The 24321-nt window shown below is 36.0% G+C and overlaps 1 protein-coding gene across 1 annotated transcript; it reads left to right on the top strand.

Annotated features, from left to right (window-relative positions):
* The first annotated feature begins 861 nt into the window (after positions 1–861).
* LOC123531574 (E3 ubiquitin-protein ligase RING2 homolog spat-3-like) lies at positions 862–24301 on the top strand. The gene is made up of 8 exons (XM_045312665.2): positions 862–1188; positions 6394–6447; positions 7581–7655; positions 8309–8397; positions 9012–9152; positions 12406–12451; positions 17556–19762; positions 23532–24301. The coding sequence occupies exons 1-8, from the start codon at positions 1118–1120 to the stop codon at positions 24299–24301; spliced, it is 3453 nt and encodes a 1150-aa protein (XP_045168600.2). The 5' UTR covers positions 862–1117.
* Positions 24302–24321: the final 20 nt, after the last annotated feature.

The raw sequence follows: 24321 nt of genomic DNA, 5'->3' as shown, positions 1-24321 counted from the left end.
AAAGCAAAAAAAAACTTGAAAAAGCTACCAATATATCAGGTATAATGAAATAGGACCTGGCTTACATAAAATATGAAAACGCCACTTTAACTGGAAAAGAATTGGAGGATACTTTCTTTCCGTCTTTATCCCACTTTAGGTTATTATGCAGTAATTCGGTCAAAAAAGTGCTTCCGTGGTGTAGTCGAAAGAAGACCCTAATAAATAAATCCTAATTTTTCCATTTTTCGCGCAATTGCGCGTAAATCGGCGGCCAAACGGGCATTATTTCACTTGTGGAATGAATTTTACATAAAATAGGACACTTTTCTTGCGAATATTCCATGTTTTCGAGTTGTTTACTTGAAAACGAAAGTAGGGTGTTTATTCTGCAGACCGCTTTCTGAAATGCGGCATTATGAGGGTACCTGACTTCAGTTGACTTACATTTCACTGCATACTATTCAACACCCGTTTTTCTTTTCGTTTTCTTGAAGCAAATGTATGGATATCTTGTGGAAAATACGACGGAGTGAAAATATAGAAACTGTAACAAAATTGTTCTGAAGTAGCTGACTTTTATATGAAACAAAGAACAATTTCTTTTATTGGTATATAGCCTATAACGGAAGTGCTGCTTGATTACCTATTAGTACTATTGCACCTATTCTTCTTCTTCTTCTTCACTGGTAAATTCCTTCAATATTGATTGAAGCACCTCTCTTCAAGAGAGTTATATCCAATTTGAATTATATCCATTGTACCATTTTAAACACTGATTTAGTGTTGTTCAACATTTTCAACAGTGGAAAATATTTCGTTTGGAAACAATTGTTAAATCAGCTCTTCAGTTAGAAGTCAAAAAATAAATTTTCCGGGAAATTCAAGGCGCAAAATATCAATAAAGAGTTTCGTAACGATAAAAATTCGTTGATATGGGTCTACTATGTACACATAAAACTTCATGGCTTGCAACATACATATCTTAGTGAATCCAATTGGTTTTTCTATCCTTTACACTTTGACACTGGAAAGAGGATGCTTTTTAGTTTCTGAGTAAATCTGGGGCCTTTCCCGAAGTTCCTGCTCAGGCTGCTGTGTCTCGACATTCACATTTGATTTCTAAATAGTCCTGTTGATGAACATGGCAGAGAAACGCGTTCAAGAATTGCTAGGGCAAATGCAGAAGACATTGGAATGCTCTATATGGTAGGACAGTTCTTATATTTCCGACTAGGCAAATTTGTTTGGCAGTGGCTAGGGTTACAGTACCGTAATCCTAGCCTCCGATTCTAGGATTACGGAAGTTCCGTATTTCTAGACAACCCTATGGGGATAGGCTAGGATTACGGAAGTGTAAGAGGCAAATCAAATATATGTTAGGACATGCATAAACAGTGATAAAATGATGTTGTAAACTTACTTATTTCACTAAAGATAGCGACTTTTCATGCCTGTCGTATAATTTCATACATGTTATCGATCCGCCATTTTGGGTTAGTAATTTTAAGTAGAAAGAGAAAAAAAAAATGGAGAAGAACGATTAAAAATGAAAGAAAAAAATGCAAAATCATGACTATGAAAAAAAATTACAATAGAAATCTACTGTAAAAAAAAAAAAAAAAAAAAAAGAAACGATTATTTTTATGGAAAGTGAAAAGAAAAAGAAATGGGCCATGAACTGAGCGCCTCCTCTTGATGTGGCCCTGATATAGTTGTAAACATTGAAACATTACTATTTTCATTAAGAGGATTTTAACTTTTGTCATTCATAATCATTCATCAACAGCGCATAAATAATTATCCACCTATATTTTACTAACCCAAAATGGCGGATCGATAACACGAAATAACATGAAAAATCGCTATTTTAAGTGAAACAAGTAAGTTTACAACATCATTTATGCATGTCCTAATATATATTTGATTCCTGTTTAAAAATACTTCCGTAATCCTAGCCTATTCTCATAGGGTTGTCTAGGAATACAGAACTTCGTAATCCTAGAACCGGAGGCTAGGATTACGGTAATTTGTTTTAGGCAATGGCTAGACCCGGAGTCTAGAGGTCCGGTTACAGGACTAGCTAGAGGTCTGGTAATCCATATGAATACTGTGAACAGGGGCGTGGAATTTCTATGTCCGAGACATAACTTTTTGACAACGACTAGTGAGTTTTCGCATTCCGTTTGTCTGCGGACAAGCACAAGTTTTCTGGTTTGAAATGAAAAAAGTAAAGAATAATTCAGAAATGCTGAACAGTGCTTCAAGTTTTTGGAGTTAATAAAAGAATTTGACGTACGAAACGGGTTCTTCACCCGCCGAGGGCCTCTCGATTTCTCCAGTTTTCGGAAAACCATACTGCGTCTAAATTTAGCATCTCTTTCTCTGCGTTCTGATTGGTTCCCTGTCACGGTCTTGCATGATTTTTGCACACGATAACTCAGCGAATAGAAATGTAAACAATTATGACAAAGTTTTGGACAAATTCGCCTGCCAACAAAAATGGAAGTCAACAGTCAAAGCACAAAGAGCTCGCTAGTACAAGTCAGGAAATTTCATGTTTTCTAACAATCAGAAAGTTTCATGCTTTCTCAAAATGGCTTCGTATGGCATGATGGACAGTCTTTAGGTATTTCTGTTAAATGTTCGAAGGCCTTGCGGACGAACACAAGCTAAAGTGTCGAAAGCTTATTTTTTGAAACAGCTGCAGTATTACACTTTATTATGTTTGCTTTTGTTACTACTTTTAGATTATTGTCCAAAATAAATAATTATTTGCATGCATGAAAAATATTGGGATTTCCACACCCCTGGAGAATGGTATTTACAAGAGGAAACTCTAAATAAATTATATTTTATCTTTAAATTCCAGATGGTATCAAATGTTTGCTCTCATATTTTTCTCATCATTTTAAAAATTAAATACATTGTAAGTAACAGGAAACTACGGTGGTATGTTTAGGACACGCAATTATTTTTTTAGGATTGAATTATCTTGAGCGATCAACATCTTATCTCGTGCGCACGACATCTTATCTTGAGCGATCAACATCTTATCTTGAGCGATCAACATATTATTTCGTGCGCACGACATCTTATCTTGAGCGATCAACATCTTATCTCGTGCGCACGACATCTTATCTTGAGCGATAAACATCTTATCTCGAGCGATCAACATATTATCTTGAGCGATCAACATATTATCTTGAGCAATCAACATCTTATCTTGAGCGATCAACATATTATCTTGAGCGATCAACATTTTATTTTGTGAGCACAACATCTTATCTTGAGCGATCAACATCTTATCTCAAGCGATCAACATATTATCTTGAGCGATCAACATCTTATCTCGTGCGCACGACATCTTATCTTGAGCGATCAACATATTATCTTGAGCGATCAACATCTTATTTCGTGCGCACGACATCTTATCTTGAGCGATCAACATCTTATCTCGAGTGATCAGCATATTATCTCGAGCGATCAACATCCTATCTCGAGCGATCAACATATTATCTTGAGCGATCAACATCTTATCTTGAGCGATCAACATCTTATCTCGTGCGCACGACATCTTATCTTCAGTGATCAACATATTATCTTGAGCGATCAACATCTTATTTCATGCGCACGACATCTTATCTTGAGCGATCAACATATTATCTCGAGTGATCAACATCTTTTCTCGGTCATCTTATCAATATCTATTAAGGACCTTTGTGTGAATTCAGATCATTAGTAAAAACATACGGCTGCCACCGAGTTTGTTTTAATTTAGATTATACTTATAACCGTTTCACATGTTTGCAGGGTTAGACATTTAAATACGGAAACTGATAAAAAAGGCAGCAAAAAATCAGTGATGATGCAAAGAAATAAATTTAAGTCCTTGACAAAAAAAAATAGTATGTAGGCTTCGCTATGGAAGCCCTGGAGGGACAATTGATTCCCGTACTTCCCACTTCTGACTTCTAACTTTTGCACTTCTCACTTCCAACTTCTTGACTTCCTACTTCTAACTTCCACACTTCTGACTTCTAACTTCCGCACTTCTCACTTCCAACTTCCCGACTTTCGACTTCAGATTTCCAACTTCCACACAACTTACTTCTGACTTTTGGCTTCTTACTTCCTTCTTCTAACTTTCGCACTTTTGACTTCTAACTTCCGCACTTCTGACTTCCAGCTTCCTGACTTCATACTTCCGACTTCCAACTTCCACACTTCTTACTTCCGACTTCCAAAAAAGGAAAGTTGGCAGTCAGAAGTGCGGAAGTAGGAAGTCAGGAAGTTAGAAGTCAGAAGTGTGGAAGTTAGAAGTCAGAAGTGCGATAGTTAGAAGAGGGAAGTAAGAAGTCGGAAGTAAGAAGTGTGGAAGTTGGAAATCAGAAGTCGGAAGGCAGGAAGTTAGAAGTGCGGAAGTTAAAAGTCAGAAGTGCGGAAGTTAGAAGAGGGAAGTAAGAAGTCAAAAAGTCGGAAGTAAGAAGTGTGGAAGTTGGAAATCAGAAGTCGAAAATCTGGAAGTTAGAAGTGCGGAAGTTAAAAGTCAGAAGTGCAGAAGTTAGAAGAAGGAAGTAAGAAGTCAATAAGTCGGAAGTAAGAAGTGTGGAAGTTTGAAATCAGAAGTCGAAAGTTAGGAAGTTGGAAGTCAGAAGTGTGGAAGTTAGAAGTCAGAAGTGCGGAAGTTAGAAGTAGGAAGTCAAGAAGTTGGAAGTGAGAAGTGCAAAAGTTAGAAGACAGAAGTGGGAAGTACGGAAATCAATTGTCCCTACAGGGCTTCCATAGCGAAGCCCATATATATTAAACGATTTTCCTTGTTTTCCCTTAATTCATACATGCAACTTTGCTGCGCGAATTTATCAGTTGAACTGAAATTTGTTGCTGTTCTAACATGCAGTATGCATCATTGGTTATGTTCATTTGATTTTGAAGATAGGATGACCAATTATATGCATTGCTTTCCCAGTTGATGTGATAAACTTGTACATGTACTTGTGGGAAGTTTAAATAACAGCGGAATAGGCGGGACCCTAATTAACAACTTGTCCATATGTTTTACTGATGACCTAAATGCACACACAAAGGGCCTTAATATATATAAATAAGATGTCGTGCGCTCGAGATAAGATGTTGATCGCACAAGATAATATGTTGATCGCTCAAGATAATATGTTGATCGCTCGAGATAAGATGTTGATCGCTCAAGATAATATGTTGATCGCTCGAGATAAGATGTTGATCGCTCAAGATAAGATGTCGTGCGCACGAAATAAGATGTTGATCGCTCGAGATAAGATGTTGATCGCTCAAGATAATATGTTGATCGTTCAAGATAATATGTTGATCGCTCTATATAAGATGTTGATCGCTCGAGATAATATGTTGATCGCTCGAGATAAGATGTTGATCGCTCGAGATAAGATGTTGATCGCTCGAGATAATATGTTGATCGCTCGAGATAAGATGGTGATCGCTCGAGATAAGATGTTGATCGCTCAAGATAATATGTTGATCGCTCAAGATAAGATGTTGATCGCTCAAGATAATATGTTGATCGCTCGAGATAAGATGTCGTGCGCACGAGATAAGATGTTGATCGCTCAAGATAAGATGTTGATCGCTCAAGATAATATGTTGATCGCTCGAGATAAGATGTTGATCGCTCAAGATAAGATGTTGTGCGCACGAGATAATATGTTGATCGCTCGAGATAAGATGACATGCGCACGAGATAAGATGTTGATCGCTCAAGATAAGATGTCGTGCGCACGAGATAATTTAATCTTAAAAAAAAAAATAACATATGTCCTAAACATAACCACCGTAGGAAACAAGTAAATCAGTTTACAATTCTGTAATCCCGAGAAAAATAGTCACATATTCGATAAATAAAAATAGCAATTTGTATGCCACAAGCTTTTATCAAATTCTTGTTTCTCAGTTCAGTTCAGTTATTTGTGTTTAATAAGTGTCCATCCGCCCTTTCGGGCACAGTATAGCATTTAAGCTATGTAGAGTATAGACCCCCTCTTGTTTCTCTCAGGATTGTTTCTCTCAGGATTGATGAATTTAAGTAATAAACTTGATGTTTTCTTTAGTATTTAAGACATGGATTGTGCTCATGCATTGTTGAATTTGTTTTACTGATTGAGTATATAAATAACGGAGATTACAAGAAATTTCTGTTAATTTCATATTCAGTAGATATGCCATAAAGTCAATAAAAATGTACCTCACAATGTTTTAATTAACAAGCAGTCCACATGAATCACATATTTATTCCACTGTAGATGCAGCAAAAAAAAGTTACCAGTATTGAGTTTTGAGACCATCAGTTATAGTAACTATACACTAACAGTTTTTTATGCTGAATGACAAGAATGTAAAACTTATCCTTTAACTAAACTTCAGCTTGGAGATGATGAAAAATCCAGTGTCAACAGGTTGTGGTCACCAGTTCTGCAGGTATATATGTACATATATCAACTTTAATCAGTTTGCCATGACAAGTTTTAAGTAACTTGAATTTTAGCTGTGTCTGATGTTTCATTATCCCTTGAAACAAAATTGATATTCATCTGGGGCCACATTTAAAAAAGTCTTTGTTTACTATCTTCCGACCCTACATTTTAAAGTTGGGTAGGTATAACTCTCTTCTCTTTTGTTAAAGGATTAATTTTCTACAACATTACCCATATGACATGTTAATCGATAAAGTGAAAATGTTTTTATCACGTACTATTTAGATATTCCACAACCGATAGTTCATACCCATAATATATTGTTTTTCTAAAATACTTATTTGCTCACATGTTATTGCAGAATACTTGTATTTTGTAAACTGTGTCTTCAAAATAAAGAAAATGTTCTGTTCTGGTAGGCAATTTCATTTTTTTTTTTTTTTTTTTTGGTGGGGGGATAACTATACTTTGACCAATACAGAATTATTGTTCTGTAGAATTATGACAAATCTGTATATATGTTGTATAAAAGGATGAAATTAAATAATACAATTTAAACTTTCTTACTTATTATTTTGCTTGCTTCAAATCTGTGCGGCACTTGTCATGTCGCAACTTTAAAAAAAGCATTTGACCAGCATTGTCCAATGAAAACTTTTGGGATGCAGCATTTTAAGTGGGTAGGTAGGGAGACAGCAAACAAACATATTTTTAATTTTGGCCTGGTGTGTTGTTTTTAGTGCTGTATGATTTTTGATTTAATTATATGTCTCACAGCTTAGTCTGTGTTTGGACTAAGTAACCAGTTTAATAGTATTGACATCGAAAAGATGTTGCATATTTATCCACTAGGGACTAGATCAAAAATATTTTCAGTGGAGATGCTGCCATTAGTGTAGGTACTAACTTAATCTTGTCCAGTAATATCTCACAATGAAATTTTAATTCAGCTCATGACAAACAAATACATGGCAGGTATGTCTTGGTTTAATGAGGGGAAAATTTAATACTTGTGTTTTTTAGATTGGTAACTTTGAAAAGGTAGTAATCAGGCAGTAAGACATTTGCATCTTTTTGCCACAAAAATGTATGATGTATTGTATTTGTAATCAAAATCATATTGCTTTTCTTCTTCAGATTCTGTTTAATGGAATTCTTGGAAAGGAAGCGGCAAGTACCTTGTCCTCTATGCAAGAAACCAATCACAAAAAGGTGAATTGAAACTTAAAGATTTGTGTACCTTTAAGCAACAGTAGAAATTGCTTAACTTCAACCTCTTGTCCCATCTGAAAGAAGTTTTCTGTAACATGATCAAATTTAGTATTCAAAATAATAATATTATATTGAAAGTAACAATGGATTGTAATTCTGAAGAATTTATCATTTTTCAGTTCATTGGGCAAAGTTGAGAATGAATCATTCTTTATAAAGTCAAACCTTTCTGTAAAGACTGCCCATTGGAAATAAAAAAAATGTTTTTGTTGAAAGTCAACACAGGTATATTTAAATTTATAAGTAGGTTTTACGGCGGCTTTTATTTGGAGCTGACTTTAAAGACTTTGAATTTTCACCACCACTGAGTGGAGGCCTCCGTGGCTAAGTAGTTAAAGCCGCTGACTTCGAATCACTGGCCCCTCATTGATGCGGGTTCGAGCCTTATTCGGGACATTGAATTCTTCATGAGAGGTAGCCATGATCCAGCTAGGTTACGGAAGGTCGGTGGTTTTACCCAGGTGCCTGCCTATGATAAAATAATGCACATAGGGGCACCTGGAGTCTTCCTCCACCATCAGAAAAATAATAAAATTGTGAATGAAAACGGAAACAAATACATTTTGGGTAGTGAAGTAAAATTGTGTTTTCAGGAGTCTTATGAAAAGGGAACAACTTGGAGAGATGGTCGAGGGTGTAAGAAGTCTGATTTCTGCCTTCCAGAAAGACACAGGAGCTCTGTGTAAGATTTCTGATATCTTTCAGTTTTCTACTAGTCTAAAGATAGATACAGTTTTAGTAACTTGGTTCAAACCTCTGGGTACAAGCATGTGAGGGGGCCATTGAACTGGCTCCTGGAAGGTTGGTGGTTCTACCCAGGTGCCGGCACATTCCTAAAGTAATAGCATCCAGAAGGGCACTTGCAGCCTTTCTCCAGCTTTAAAGCACGGTAGTAACAATTTGCCCCGAACTTTGTTTGATGACTTGCATGCTGCAATAGTACTGCCACAGACAGAATATATAGTGCAGAAATAAATGAAACATATTCAAGAATGTTTTCAAAAACAAAAATTCCTGAGATTTTGTGTTCTTCAGTGGTTTGACCTGACACCATTAAACACAAGTGTCATATAGGAAGAGATACTTCGCTTTGATATGAAAAAGCAATATACTGCTCCATGTAGGAGATTGGACCTCAACTTGCATGTAGTATTTTGCTCAAAAATTATTCATACTAGCTTTTTTGTTTAACTTTGTTTGACAGAACTTTATGAAGGACCCAGCATGCAGTTTTCATTTAAATTTCTGTTCTGTGATATTTATGCCTAAGTGTTCAGTTGAATATCTTTACACAAGTTTCTCCTCCGAGAGGTCCACAGACGAGTTTGTTACCAGGAACACCTGATGCCATCCAAACAAAGTCCTCCGCAGGAAATAAAGCGGGGAAAAATACAGGACTGGGAAATGTAAGACGTACCAAAAGAAAGCAGCATGTTGGTAAGTCAATGTACCACTTCCTTCAATTATTCGTTACATCTTATTGGTCCTCATTTGTTATCCCCCCGCCAAAGGTGAAGGGGATATTAGAAATGCTCTCCGTGCGTGCGTCTGTCCGTCCGCAACGATCTTTGTCCGGAGCATAACTCCAAAAGTACTGGAGGGATTTTCTTCAAACTTCATACACTGATAGAACACATTGGGAGGAAGTGCAGTGTGCAAGAACAATAACTCTGCCTTGCCTATTTTTTGAGTTATTCCCCTTTATCTTATTTTCTTAAAAAAATTTGTCTGGAGCATAAATCCAGAAGTACTGGAGGGATTTTTTCAAACTTTATACACTGATAGAACACATTGGGAGGAAGTGTAGTGTGCAAGAACAATAACTCTACCTTGCCTATTTTTTGAGTTATTCCCCTTTATCTTATTTTCTTAAAAAAATTTGTCTGGAGCATAAATCCAGAAGTACTGGAGGGATTTTTTCAAACTTTATACACTGATAGAACACATTGGGAGGAAGTGTAGTGTGCAAGAACAATAACTCTACCTTGCCTATTTTTTGAGTTATTCCCCTTTATCTTATTTTCTTAAAACATTTTGTCCGGAGCATAACTCCAAAAGTACTGGAGGGATTTTCTTCAAACTTCATACACTGATAGAACACATTGGGAGGAAGTGCAGTGTGCAAGAACAATAACTCTACCTTGCCTATTTTTTGAGTTATTCCCCTTTATCATATTTTCTTTAAAAAATTGTCTGGAGCATTTCTTCATGCATAGAGGGATTTTGATATAACTTGGCACAAATCTTCACCACCGTGAGACAGAGTGTCATGCGCAAGATCCAGGTCCCTGGGTCTAAGTTCAAGTTCACACTTAGAGACCAAAGGTCAGATACAAGAATGACTTTGTCCGAAGCATTTCTTCTTCATGCATGGAGGGATTTTGATGTAACTTGGCACAATTATACACCATCATGAGACGAAGTGTCATGCGCAGTTCCCTTCTTTAGAATTACCTCCCTTTGTTGTTACTTTAAATAGCTTTTATTGTTACTTTTTCATTACTAGTCGTTTTTTTTTTAAGATTAAATTCCCTTAGTTGTTACTATAAATAACTTATATTGTAACATTTTTATAATTGACCGTAGGCAAAAAACAAGACCACTTTTCTGTGGTACAACATGGATGTTACTTTCCAATTTTAGGTGTATTTTAAGATATCTCTACCTGGTAAGGAGTTTTTTTGTGGACTTAGAAAAACAAAAGACTTACAATGAATACCAAACAACCACAAAATTAAAAATCCATTTGCAAATACAGCTGCTAGAGTAAACAAATTTGCTGTGACGGGCATAATATTGTGACATTCTGGCACTAGTGTTCCCTGTTAGCTTTCCATTCCTTCTTTTTACAGTAGCCATATAGAAAAACGTCATAGCTTTACTGTTCATGAAAATTAATAAAATTTAGCAGTAAACCACCTCACCACTGACTTATTCTTTCTTCCACATCTTTAAAACCCCTGATGCGGACCACAACTAAATGGTTCTTCAAAGCTTTCCCCAAAATTAATACTTTCAGACACTAACTTGCCAGGAACTTTAGCCATAAATTATAATATGCCCGGCGGGGGGGGGGGGGGGGATTGGCCATGTCTAACATGGCTCTTGTTGTACTTGAGATAGTGTAAGTTTATTACTCAATGAAGAACATTGTTTTCAATTTGAGACATGAACAATTTATTAAGTTGGTTACATAAGAATGAGAAGAAATATATGGACTGAAGTTATTTTGGACTTGTTCTAATGGCTCAAGTTAAGGCTTTGAAATTCAAAGATTTAAATAACATTTTGGCTGAACTAATGTAGAGTTGGCCCAACATTTAAGCATGCATCTAACAGTGCTTTGTGTAGTTACTGCAAGAAAATTGGATGTGCCAAGGCTTTTCATGTTTACCATGGTAGATATATTAATCCCTGATCAATCCTGTGCAAGCACCAAGTATTAGCATTTGTTTTAAAATTTAAAAAATGTAGAAGTTGTTGTCATAGCAACTACACTATACCCTCTGGAGATACTATTAAATGTATTGTCATGTGAGGCAGCAATGCAGCTGATTTGCAGATTGTTGGTGCCCTTCAGTGCCAGAAATAATGTACAGGGCTGTGCTTAGTGCCTTGCTGCACTGTAAATATGGAAAATACTGTGTGTTAGTTTGAACACCTGGTAAAAAAGGATAAAATTTTGTTTGATACAAAATAAGTTATACATTGTAATAAGTATTCTTGCCACTATTTGGCGTAACAAATCAAAGAGCACAGCATTTTATGACAAAAATCCAATCTGCCTGTGGCGGGATTCGAACCTGGGTCGCTTGGGTGTTAGTCCAATGCTCTAACCACTGAGCCAAAGAGTCGACTCTCTGACACAGTTGTTAAGAGATTGGCTTTAAACTGTTAAGTTCTTATTTGATTTTGATTTTTATGCCCCCGAAGGGAGGCATATTAGTTTTCAACTGTCCATCCGTTAGTTTGTTTGCTCATACGATTGGTACATTGTACCTTAGGTGGTAGGAGTAGTGGCCTAGGACAATAGAAATCCTTTGTATTCATTCCGTAACCACTTAATTCTTTTGTTCTTTAAGTGGTCATTCTGTTGTTTTCAAACAATGGAATGACCACCTAATACATGAATCATATGGGCGTCCGTTCGTCACAACGTTAACTTTTTGCATGAAGGCATTTTACTCGCGAACCACTGCACCCAGGACCTTCAGACTTCACGCGCTGTTAGTACTTATTGAGTACACGACCCCAACTGACTGGGCCACCAGGTCAAAGGTCAAGGTCACAGGGGCCAATGTTAACTTTTTGCATGAAGGCACTTTACTCGCGAACCACTGCACCCAGGACCTTCAGACTTCACATGCTGATAGTACTTAGTGAGTACACAACCCTATGACTTTGGGGTCACCAGGTTAAAGGTCAAGGTCACGGGCCAATGTTAACTTTTTGCATGAAGGCACATTACTCGCAAACTACTGCACCCAAGACCTTCAAACTTCACATGCTGATAGTACTTATTGAGTACATGTCCCCTATTGATTTTGGGGTTACCAGGTCAAAGGTCAAGGTCACCAGGTCAAAGGTCAAGGCGCTGCGGGGGTATTTGTCACCATTAGTGACAGCTCTTGTTTTTTCTTAAAATGGACTTCTTCTTGTGTTCTCTATAAACTCCTAACATATTTTTCAGATTTGGGAAATGCAGAGTCTCCATCTTTGATTGACAGTAGTGAAAGGTAATTTGTTATAAACATTACTTGGTTACTTCAGTCAGATCTATGTAAAGACCATATTGTACAGAACTAAATATAGTTTTTAGCTGGACTTTTCGAAGAAAATGTAGAGCTGTTGCACTCGCCCCGGCGTCGGTGTCGGCATCGCCGTTGGTTAAAGTTTTTGATAAAGTCAAATATCTCTGTTACTATCAAAGCTATTGACTTGAAACTTAATATACTTATTTACTTTCAAAGTCTACACCAGGAGAAACAATCCCCATGACTCTGATTGAATTTTGACAGAATTATGCCCCTTTTTAACTTAGAATTTTTGGTTAAAGTTTTTGATTAAGTCAAATATCTCTGTTACTATCAAAGCTATTGACTTGAAACTATCAAAGTCTACACCAGGAGAAACAATCCCCATAACTCTAATAGAATTTTGGCAGAATTATGCCCCTTTTTAACTTAGAATTTTTGGTTAAAGTTTTTGATAAAGTCAAATATCTCTGTTACTATTAAAGCTATTGACTTGAAACTTAAAATACTTATTTACTATCAAAGTCTACACCAGGAGAAACAATCCCCTTAACACTGAATTGAATTTTGACAGAATTATGCCCCTTTTAACTTAGAAATTTTGTTAAATTTTTTGATAAAGTCAAATATCTCTGTTACTATTAAAGCTTTTGACTTGAAACTCAAAATAGTTATTTACTATCAAAATCTACACCAGGAGACACAATTCCTATAACTCTGGTTTGAATTTTGACAATTATGCCCCGTTTTAACTTAGAATTTTTAGTTAAAGTTTTTGATAAAGTCAAATATCTCTGTTACTATCAAAGCTTTTGACTTGAAACTTAAAATACTTATTTACCATCATAGTCTACACCAGGAGAAACAATCCCCATAACTCTGACTTGAATTTTGACAGAATTATGCCCCATTTAACATAGATTTTTTTGTTAAAATTTTTGATAAAGTCAGGTATCTCTGTTACTATTAAAGCTTTTGACTTGAAACTCAAAATAGTTATTTACTATCAGTCTACACCAGGAGACACAATTCTCATAACTATAATTTAAATTTTATTATAGAGTTATGCCCCTTTTTAACTTGGATTTTTAGCTCATCTGATTTTTTGAAAAAAAATGATGAGTTACTGTCATCACATGAGCGGTTGTCAGCGTCGCCTGGTTAAGTTTTATGTTTAGGTCAGCTTTTCTCCTAAACTATCAAAGCTATTGCTTTGAAACTTGGAATACTTGTTCACCATCATAAGCTGACCCTGTATAGCAAGAAACATAACTCCATCTTGCTTTTTGCAAGATTTATGGCCCCTTTTGTTCTTAGAAAATATCAGATTTCTTGGTTAAGTTTTATGTTTAGGTCAACTTTTCTCCTGAACTATCAAAGCTATTGCTTTGAAACTTGGAATACTTGTTCACCATCATAAGCAGACCCTGTACATCAAGAAACATAACTCCATCTTGCTTTTTGCAAGATTTATTGCCCCTTTTGGACTTAGAAAATCAGTTTTCTTGGTTAAGTTTTATGTTTAGGTCAGCTTTTATCCTAAACTATCAAAGCTATTGCTTTAAAACTTGCAACACTTGTTCACCATCATAAGTTGACCCTGTATAGCAAGAAACATAACTCCGTCCTGCTTTTTGCAAGATTTATGGCCCCTTTTGGACTTAGAAAATATCAGATTTCTTGGTTAAGTTTTATGTTTAGGTCAACTTTTTCTCTTAAACTATCAAAGCTATTGCTTTGAAACTTGCAACACTTGTTCACCATCATAAGCTGACCCTGTACAGCAAGCAACATAACTCCATCCTGCTTTTTGCAATAATTATTGCCCCTTTTGGACTTAGAAAATCATTTTCTTGGTTGAGTATTATGTTTAAGTCAACTTTTCTCATAAACTATCAAAGCTATTGCTTTAAAACTTGCAACAGTTTTTCACCATCATAAGTGGACACTGTACATCAAGAAACATAACTCTATCCTGCTTTTTGCAAAAATGATGGCCCTTTTTAGACTTAGAAAATCATGGGTAGGACAATATTTCTATTACACAAAAAAAATCAGATGAGCGTCAGCACCCGCAAGGCGGTGCTCTTGTTTTTTATACTGGCAAAGCTCAAATTCAGAGTCAAGCACTGAGAAAAGTCGAGCGCGCTGTCTTACGGACAGCTCTTGTTAATTATGCAGTCTGTCTTATTTCACAGGTTAAAATAATAACAACTGAAATAAGAAGTCTTTAGTACTAAGTAGTTGAAAATTATGCACAGGTAGTTTTGAGCATAGGTGTAATTGTGAATACTTTAAAAAATCTAAAAGATGTTGATCTGAAACTAATAATTTTTATATGCTCGAAGGGACGTATTATGTTATACCCCCGGTGTCCGTCTGTTAGCAATTTCGTGTCTGCTCTGTAACTCTTGAACCCCTTAAAGGATTTCAAAGAAACTTGACACAAATGTTCACCACAACAAGTCGACTTGCAGAGCGCATGTTTTGGATGTCTCGCTTCAAGGTCAAGGTCACACTTAGGGGTCAAAGGTCATACCAGTTTGTTTCGCGTCTGCTCTGTTACTCTTGAACTGCTTGAAGGATTTCAAAGAAACTTGGCACAAATGTTCACCACACCGAGACGACATGCAGAGCACACTCGCTTCAAGGTCAAGGTCACACTTAGGGGTCAAAGGTCATATATGACTTTGCTTTGTGTATATTGGTCTGCATTGCAGTGCTCTTATTTTTATTTGGCAGATCCCTTTTTTGTTCAATTAGAATAAAAAAATTGGAATTACTTCCCTTTTATGTTACTATAAATAGCTTATTTTGAAACTTTTTTATTATTGGCCGTAGGGGAAAACTGAGACCACTTTCATGTGGTACAGCATGGATGGTACCTCCAATTTTTAGGTGTATTTTGACATACCTGTACCTGGTAAGGATTTTTTTGTGGACATAGAATTTTAAAAAAAATTTCTTTCCTTTGTTTTTCCTGTCCTTTGAGCTTCAATAGTCAATTTCTTTAAATTTTGCTCCCATCCTCTGACGTAACCCTTTGGGCATATATTGCCCCACTTGGCGGAACTCTTGAGACCAGTCTGGGAATGATGCCCTCTCATTGGTCAATTTCAAGTTCAAGCTGGAAATCAACCAATCAGAAGATTTAACCCATATCATGCTGGACAGGATTGATTCTGCCTTTACAACCAGTGTAGATCATGATCAGCCTGCACGTCTGTGCAGTCTCATCAAGATCTGCACTGTTCGCCATTCAGTCAGTATCTTTTTGGAAATCACCTGCTTTAACAGTTAATGGTACTGTCCAGATTGAAAGATGGACAAGATCATTATAGAAATTTAGCAGGGTAAGGGATAAGACTGTTCTCTAAATTCAGGTTTGTAACCTTGGATCCTGATTTTTTGTCGAGCCCATAAAGGAGCGAAGACATAGTTGTCCAAATGGCTGTTGGGTGTATGTGCGCGGGTGCGTCTGTCAGTGCATCCGTCCGGATTTCTTTGTCCGGACCTTAAGTTTGTCATTGATTGTGGGATTTTAAAATAACCTGGCACAATTGTTTACCACCATGAGATGGTGTGTCGCATGCAACACCGGCGTCAATATCTTAAAGGTCAAGGTCACACTTGGAGTTTAAAGGTCAAATATGGCTATAATTGACCTTGTCCGGACAATTACTTTGTCATTGATTGTGGGATTTTAAAAAAACTTGGCACAGTTGTTCACCACCATGAGACGGCGTGAAGCGCGCAAAACCTGTGTCAATATCTTAAAGGTTAAGGTCACACTTGGAGTTTAAAGGTCAAATATGGCTATAATTGACCTTGTTCGGACAATAACTTCGTCATTGTCTGTTGGATTATAAAATAACCAGGCACAATTATTTTATTTGGCACAAACGTTTGTCTCAGACAGAGTTTCGTGTGCAACTCCCAGTCCTTTTGACAGCTGGCGGGCTCGACATGTTGCCCTTGGGCATCTAGTTTTATTATAGAGATGCTGTCTGTAGGGATTTTGTTTAATGTCTTTACCATACTTTTGTTTGAATAAGGATCTTGAAAGATTTCAAAACGAATTTGTTAACTTAAAATCATAGATACAACATTTTTAATGTTAAAAGACAATTTGATTGACCAGTAAGTTTTTATGCCCCCGGCATCTACTGATGCGGGAGGCATATAGTGATTGTCCAGTCCGTCTGACCGTTCGTTCGTCTGTCGGTACGAGGTTAACCAAATGGGACCGTTTCGTCTAGCATCAATACCCCTAACTAAAATGACTTGATATTAATGCAGATGTAACCTGTGACCATTCCTCATCTTCAGACGTCACCTGACCTCAGTTTGACCTTGACCTTGAACTTGACCTCGTTTTGGACTTAGGTTGCTTTGTGTCAACAAGGATGCCACCGGGGGCATCAAGCGTTTATTGAACGCAGCTCCTTGTTTTTCACTTGCATTTTATTTTAGTTAAATTGCAAGTCTTTTATATACAAATATTTCCCCTTCCTTGAAAATGCTTCGATGTTCAAGTGCACAAGTCTGTTTGCTATAGTGATTTGTATGACTGCTGAGTGGGTCAGCACCATACTTTCTTGTCTGCCTAATGGGTGAAGACAAGCAACATGTGCACAAGGTGGCTTCATATTACATAATATTGGTTAATCTTTAGCCTGCTCGTGGCATGTGATTCTGCCTTTGCGATTAGTGCAGACCAAGATCAGGCAGCACATCTGTTCAGGCTGATCATGGTCTGCACTGTTCGCTATTCAGTCAGTGAATTTTTAGTGACACCCCTTTGAATAATAAAATTGAATGATATACCAGTCCGTTTTAGAAATTTAGCAGGGTAAAGGTTAACTATTGGGAATTATCAGTGAGATATAATCCATATCAGTCACACTGTGAGTGATATAGCTTTGCCAGTCTGCTAGTATGTGTACAAATTTTTTAATTTTGGGGTACAACAAGATGAAAATAGTAGTCGTTCTTTGTTCTCTACAGTACTGTAGATTTCTGGATTCTTAATGGGAATTTCCCAATTTTATCCTGCAAATAATAATAACGCATTGTATTATTTCAGTCTTCCTGTGACAAAGTCCAGTGATCAGATAACAGGGGAAAAGAGTAAGGATCTCAGTAAGAAGGAAACCAAAGAGGAAGATAGACGGCTAGAATTGTTAAAGTGTATCGAAGAAGGAACACTGAATGCTGATGAATTTCTTGAAGACAATAATGTTGTTACTGAAAAAGAGGACAATACTGAAATTGGAATGAAAGGAAAATTGAAAAGCTCTTCTAGAAAGAATCTTGAAAGGCAAAGTAGAACTATGTTGGTTAGTGGTAAATGTGATAAGAAAGTAGAAATTAATTTGAAAGACTGCACTAAGGGTAACAAAGATAAAAAACAATCTGAAGATGTTACTGTAGTTAAGATGAATTCTGTTAAGTTTAAAAATGCTAAAAGTATTGAAAACAAAGCTGTTGCTGAGACTAATGAAAGTTCTGTTAATGATAGAAGTGGAGATACAGATAATGAAAATAAATTAGAATATGATCCAGATGAACCTGTTTTATCAGGTGCTTCTGTTGCAAAGGAATCAGAAACTTCTAGTGGGCCATTATTCAAGACCCCCATTGACCCAAGAAGTTTAAAACATTCTAAAAAGGGGAAGGACTCTTCTGAACATTTTGAGGATATTTCTAAAAAGTCATTACGATCAATGGACAAGAAAAGAAATAACGATCAAGGGGAAGTTGATACAGATGGCAGTGGTTCAGTGAAATTGACACCTGAAGTGTTAGTTGTTAAAGGTAAAGCTGTAAGTAGAACCTACTGCAAGAAAGATAAAGATTTATTTGTGAAGGAGAAAAAGGCAACTAAAAAGGTTGCTGACTGGTTGAAAAACATTCCTACTATACCTAATAATGCAAATACAGTTGTTGATAAAGATGAAATCACTGAAGTTAAAGAAAGAAATCAACATAGAAGGCTGAGTAAAAAGAAATTGAAAATAATGCAGGAAGAAGAAGCTATGGGAAGTAAAATAAAACATTTTGCTAAACAAATTCAGGATAATGGTAAAGGAGTTCTGTTTGAACTAGATGACTTTGAAGGAGAAGACGGAAGTACAGTTACTGACTCTACATTAAGAAGTGATATGGAAGATGTTGATAAATCTTTAGAAAGTGATTCTCAGGTTTGTGGAGAGAATAAAAACAACAATGTGGTGATTGATGGCAAAACAGGAAATTTTGTTGATAATGATAGAACAGTAGACACTGACACAGAAAAGAATTGTAACAAAGATAATGACATAGTTGAAGAACTATCTGAAGACAAGATTGGAACTGAGAAAGCTGTTGGGAAAGAGCCTGTCAGGAAGAAAAGAATATTTAAAAGTCGAAGTGTTCCTTCTGCTCAGTCATTTATTGACAAAGCTACAGTCGTAGACAACAATAAAAACATTAATTTGCAGAAGACGGAATCAAAAGAAGAAAATAACAGTGTGTTTGGTAATGAAATTATTGAGATTGAGAGTCAGGAATCTGAATTGCCTTCCTCTGATCCATATGAATTCAAATCCAGTCAGAATACACCTAAAAAGGTCGGCAAGAAGAAGGGTAAACAGAAGAAAGGAAAACTTACTAACAAAGCCAAGGGAAAACAGAAAAGAAAAGAAAACAATGTGGATGTTATTCAGGTGCAAAACAAAACGGGCAGCAAGAAGTTTGAGAAGATGTGGGACAAGAATTTGGTGCCTGACAAAACAATTCTTAAAACAAGAAATACAGAAGAAATAGACAAAATATCTGCTTCTCTTCAGCTAGCAGAAGATTATGATTTGTTAACTTGTACACAAGAAGCAGCTGAAAGTATTGCCAAAGAAAAAGAAAAATCTGAAGCAATAGCATCAGATGTTCAGAAAAAAGTTCGATTTACAGAACCAGTTATTTCAGACTTTATTCAGACAGGTAAAATAGACATAATTGGCTATAGGAAAGCTAGGGAAGAATTCAGTGTAGAAAATAATGAAACTGGAGATGAAAAGAACTGCGAACAAAAAAGAAAAACAGTGGCAGAAAAATGTATAGAAAAGAAGCAAATTGATGTAAATGATGGAGAAAATCCATTAGGACAAAGCAGTGATTCTACTGAAGATGTAGAATCAGGTAAGATTGAAATAATATTTCATGAACCAAAATACTGTACATGTAAGTTTGAAAATTTCATATGGAACATTAAGAAATGGTCAGGGCGAAAGAGTTTCAAGATTTGTCTAACAATTGGTCAGACGACCAAGAATAACCCTTCTGACCGAATGTAAACTCGTCTGACCAAAGTAATGAAAAAAACAGTGCAAAGAAAATTTGTAAAAATACTTGGGTTACCAGGGAAATAAAAAGTGACTAGTAAAAGAATTTAAGTACTGTCAGAAGCCCTACCCCCACGTATTAACCATTTTTTTTTCGGACAATGAAAGGGTCAGGATTTCGCCATGACTTGAAAGATTAATAAAATTCTGATGTTCATTAAAATTTCTGGAGTGTAAAAATTTTAAAAACAGAGTTCTAGTTTTGATGAGAATAAAAACAACAATGGTAATTTGGAAAACAGATTTTATTGATATGAAAATAATATTTACACAAAAAGAAATAAATAGCAGTATGAATTAGTTGTAGATTTTGGGCTAAGGTTGAGAGGAATCAAATTTCTGTGGAAGACGTCAGGAAAATAAATTTAAAATTTCAGTGACTGGCATTTCTTTGCGGTTTTCTTGAAATTCTTAGCTCAACAATTCAACATAATGTCAGGATGACTGTTGTGAATCGCAAAGAGCAATATCGCACTCCGTGGAAATTTTGCTTGTGACTCCTAAGGTCACATTGCTTCTTGGATCCATTTATGAAATTGGTCAGAATTCACTTGAAGAAGTCGGCTCAAAGGTAAACGGGTCACGTGGGTCAAGAAAACATAACAGAGCTAAAAATAGAAAAAAAGAACAATGTGGATTTATTAGTGCAAAATTAACAGCATCTTCAAGAAAATTGGCAGAAGTTGACATTGTGATCCTGACAAAAATTCGAAACTGGGTCACTGAATTAAAAAATAGTCAGTATTCAAAAAGAAAAATTTTACTGTACCCAAGAAGCGCTAAGTTATTAATGGAACTGATAAGAATTGAGCTGAATGTTCATCTTGAGATATCTGGATACAGTTATTTCAGACTGTTCAGACCGTAAAAAGACAAATTGCTAGGAATACTGGGAAAATTCGTGTAGAACTACTAAACTGGAGATAAATTTTCAAAAAAAAGATAAACATGTATAAAATTGGTCTGAAATGTAATCTTGATGTAACTAGGATACCAGTTTCGAAAAGGTCATGTCAAAATAGCAATAGGTCTAAAAATTAGAAAACCTTGTGACCTCCTAAGTCATACTTTTGATGGAATCTTCATGAAAATTTCATAGGAATTAGAAATGTCAGGCGAAGAGTTTCACTTTGTTACATTGTCAGTTCGAAACCGGACATACCCTTCAAACCAAGTCACTAGTCAAAAAAAAAAAACTGTGAATCTAGAGGCCAAAATTTCATTGGAAATACTTTTGGGTTACCATGGTTGAATGTACACTGTGATACTAGCCATGTTGCGAACTGTCGGGTCCCTGTAAACCACCTAGTCGACCTATCCAAATTATTTATTAACCTTGTGACCTACTCAAGGCCATTTCTAATGTCTGAGAAAGTTTGATGCCTGAAGTTGACACTTGTATAATATCTTAGTCAGTTCGAATTCGGGTCATGTGCCTTCAAAAACATGGTAAGTCAAATAATAATGAAACGTTGACCCCTTAAGAGAACATATTATATATTGGAATGCATTTATCTGAATACGGATGAAATCAGGTCAAGTTTGAAAGGGTCAGGCGGTCAAACTAGGTCATTAGGTCTAAAATAAAAAAACCTTTGACTCCTAGAGCCTACTTTGATGGATCTTCTGAAATTTGGGTCTAAATGTTCTCCGAGATATCTAGAAGTTTGAAACTGGGTAGTTGTCATAACTAGGTCTAGTGAAATGAATAATTTGTGACCTCTTAGAGTCTATTTTTAAATTGTATCTGTAAACAAAGTTCAGAATTAAAATGTTATTTGATATGTTATACCTTATGAATAAAACAAAGGTTCAAAATGGCTCTTGCTCAAATAGTCACTTTCAAATATAGAAAACTAAAACGACGTTATTACCATCATAAGACTAGGCTCAGATTGGTAAGTGAGCGATTCAGGACCATCTTGGACTCTTTTACATATTATAATTATCATATAAAATTCATCTAAGCAATAATATCAAATTGATTTGACTTGTAGGTGTTTTATCATGTGTAATTAAAGCAACATAGATGAATAACCATTCACTTTCCTAAGTTGTTTAAACAATACTTTACTAACAGAAATTTATTAACACAATAGTTACCTTTCATTTATACCATTTGGATGATAGCCAAATTTTAGCACTTTACCATTATCTTAGTAGTAAACTTTAACGTTCGGTCTTGGTTAGATCATTAATTTCCAAGAGTTGGGCCTTGTTACGGGTCTTTTGTATGGTATTGTCATGAAATCATGTCAAAATTACCGTTTCAATTAGAGTAAGTTGGCAGTTATGACGTAGAATTGACGACACAGAGCCATTTGAGAACCGGAATAGGTTAACTGCCTCCTTCCTCCATTCTGGAATTATGCAAAGTGTTCGGCTGTTGAACCAAAATACACTTGCCCGTCACTGCTGTGGTTTAAACCTTGCTAAGCCAATTGTTAAATGATTAGCTATATTTCATAAACAAATCTTATTTATAATGGACTCTATTTAGACCAAGTCCAGTACCACGAAAACTGCCTTGGTAGCCTAGTGGTAGAGCGTCCACTTCGAGTGCAGGTCGTGGGTTCGATTACCGGCCGCGTCATAAAAAAGACGTAAAAAATGGTACTAGTAGCTTCCTCGCTTGGCGCTCAGCATTAAGAGGATAGTGCTTGGACTGGTCAGTTCGGTGTCAATATAATGTGACTGGGTGGGGTATCATGCCACGTGTCTGCAGTGTGATATTCCAGTGAGGCAGCACTATAAAGTTGGGCATTGTGCTCACTGCTACAAGTAGACACTCGTCGTTTATATGACTGAAAAATTCGTTAACCGAACCACACAACAACAAGTACACTGTGGATTGAAATCACCGCATACAAGCTCAGCTGGCCTCATTGTTGGAGATGCAAGGCATTTATGTGTTTCACAAACAGGTCTTTTTATTATTTTAGTACAGATATGGTATGAAATAGATATGCAATTAAAACATTCATATGAAGTTTGTTCCATGCACCAGTCATAAAGTTTGGTACAAATAAAATTTAGATAAATGCCTTATATATGTGATTTTGTGGTTAAGTCATCCTTGACATTGCAAAGAAAGAGTAAAATTTCCATTAATTTATGTTCAAAGGTCAAAATCTACAATTTTATATCGAGAGGCCTTATTGGCTGTATGGTCAAGGTCGCTGACTTTGAATCGCTTGCCCCTCACTGGTGTAGATTCGAAGCCTCACTTGGGGGTGTAAATTTCTTCATGTGAGGAAAGCATTCATCTTGCTTTGCTGAAGGCCAATGGTTCTACACAGCTGCCCACCTGTGTCTGAAACAGTGCATAGAAAGTCTTGAAGGGTCTTAGTCATCCATCAAAAGCTGTAGAAAACAATTGTGTTGGTTTGACTCTAAACCCAACTAAACAGACAAATTTATATCCCCAAGAAATCGTTTTCCTTAAGCCCATGCAAATGTTAACCTGACAATATTTAAGAATAAACTTTTATTCATTATTCATGTCAAAATGATTATCAGTTTTCTGAAATCTTAAGACTGTTTTTAAAAGATGCAAGAAAAGAGAACACATTATGATGGTGATGTTTTTATCATGGAACTGGTGTAAGAAATTCGTCTTGATTATATTTGTATACAGTATGTCCAATTAAGTTCTATCTATTTAAAGTTCTTTTATATTTTAGATATTCAGCCTGAAGAAATTAAAGCACAACTTTCACAAGAACTCCTAGAAAATGTTGTCCTGGAAACACCACTAATTCCTCTGAACAAAGCCTCACCAAATGTAATAGAAGAGACAACCGCAGTATTCTCTGTGCCAGAATTAAACAAAATTCTTTCTAAACCTGTAAGAAAATCAAGGAAATTAGGGAAAGTTAATACATCTTTTGAAGCTGATGCTAAAGCTGAAACACCAGATGTTTCTATATACGAACAGCATAAAAATACAAAAACAGTTAAAGGTGAAATGTTTGATAAAGACTCAGAAATTGCTAAAATGGAAAAAGACAAACTCCGTTCAAAGAAGGAAACAAAAGAGAAATGTATGACTGATGTGAATATCTCATTGCAACATGAGAAAATGAAATCTGATGTTGACAGTTTGGCAGAGTCTGATGAAACAAAATCACCTGATGTAGAATTGGTTCTGGTACAAAACACAGACAATAATAAACATGAAGAATATGAACAGATGCAGGTAGACAGTGACCAAGAAGCTGTTGCTGTGACTTCTCAGGAGGCCCTTAATAGTGAATCAACACTGACCCAAAACAGTGAATCTTTACTGCAGCCAAGTGCATTAAAAGCGAAGACTTTGTGTAAAACTGGCCAAAGAACTGATATATATGAACACACAAGTATAATAAATACTGAAAAAGAAATGCAGAAACAATATAAACCAAACTCTAAAGATGATAAAGATGCTTTAGTACCAGGAGGGTGCGATAAATAAAGCAAAGCCAAAAAAGAAAA

This window comes from Mercenaria mercenaria, chromosome 11, assembly GCF_021730395.1.
Source record: "Mercenaria mercenaria strain notata chromosome 11, MADL_Memer_1, whole genome shotgun sequence".
NCBI lineage: Eukaryota > Metazoa > Mollusca > Bivalvia > Venerida > Veneridae > Mercenaria > Mercenaria mercenaria.
This window is presented reverse-complemented; position numbering and strand designations above follow the sequence as displayed.

Bases quoted from the DNA above. Each gene is read 5' to 3' on its own strand.
- LOC123531574 (XM_045312665.2), top strand. From the start codon at position 1,118: ATGAACATGGCAGAGAAACGCGTTCAAGAATTGCTAGGGCAAATGCAG. The intron at 1,189-6,393 runs GTAGGACAGTTC...ACTAAACTTCAG, and splicing joins ACATTGGAATGCTCTATATG to CTTGGAGATGATGAAAAATC. The intron at 7,656-8,308 runs GTGAATTGAAAC...TTGTGTTTTCAG, and splicing joins AAGAAACCAATCACAAAAAG to GAGTCTTATGAAAAGGGAAC.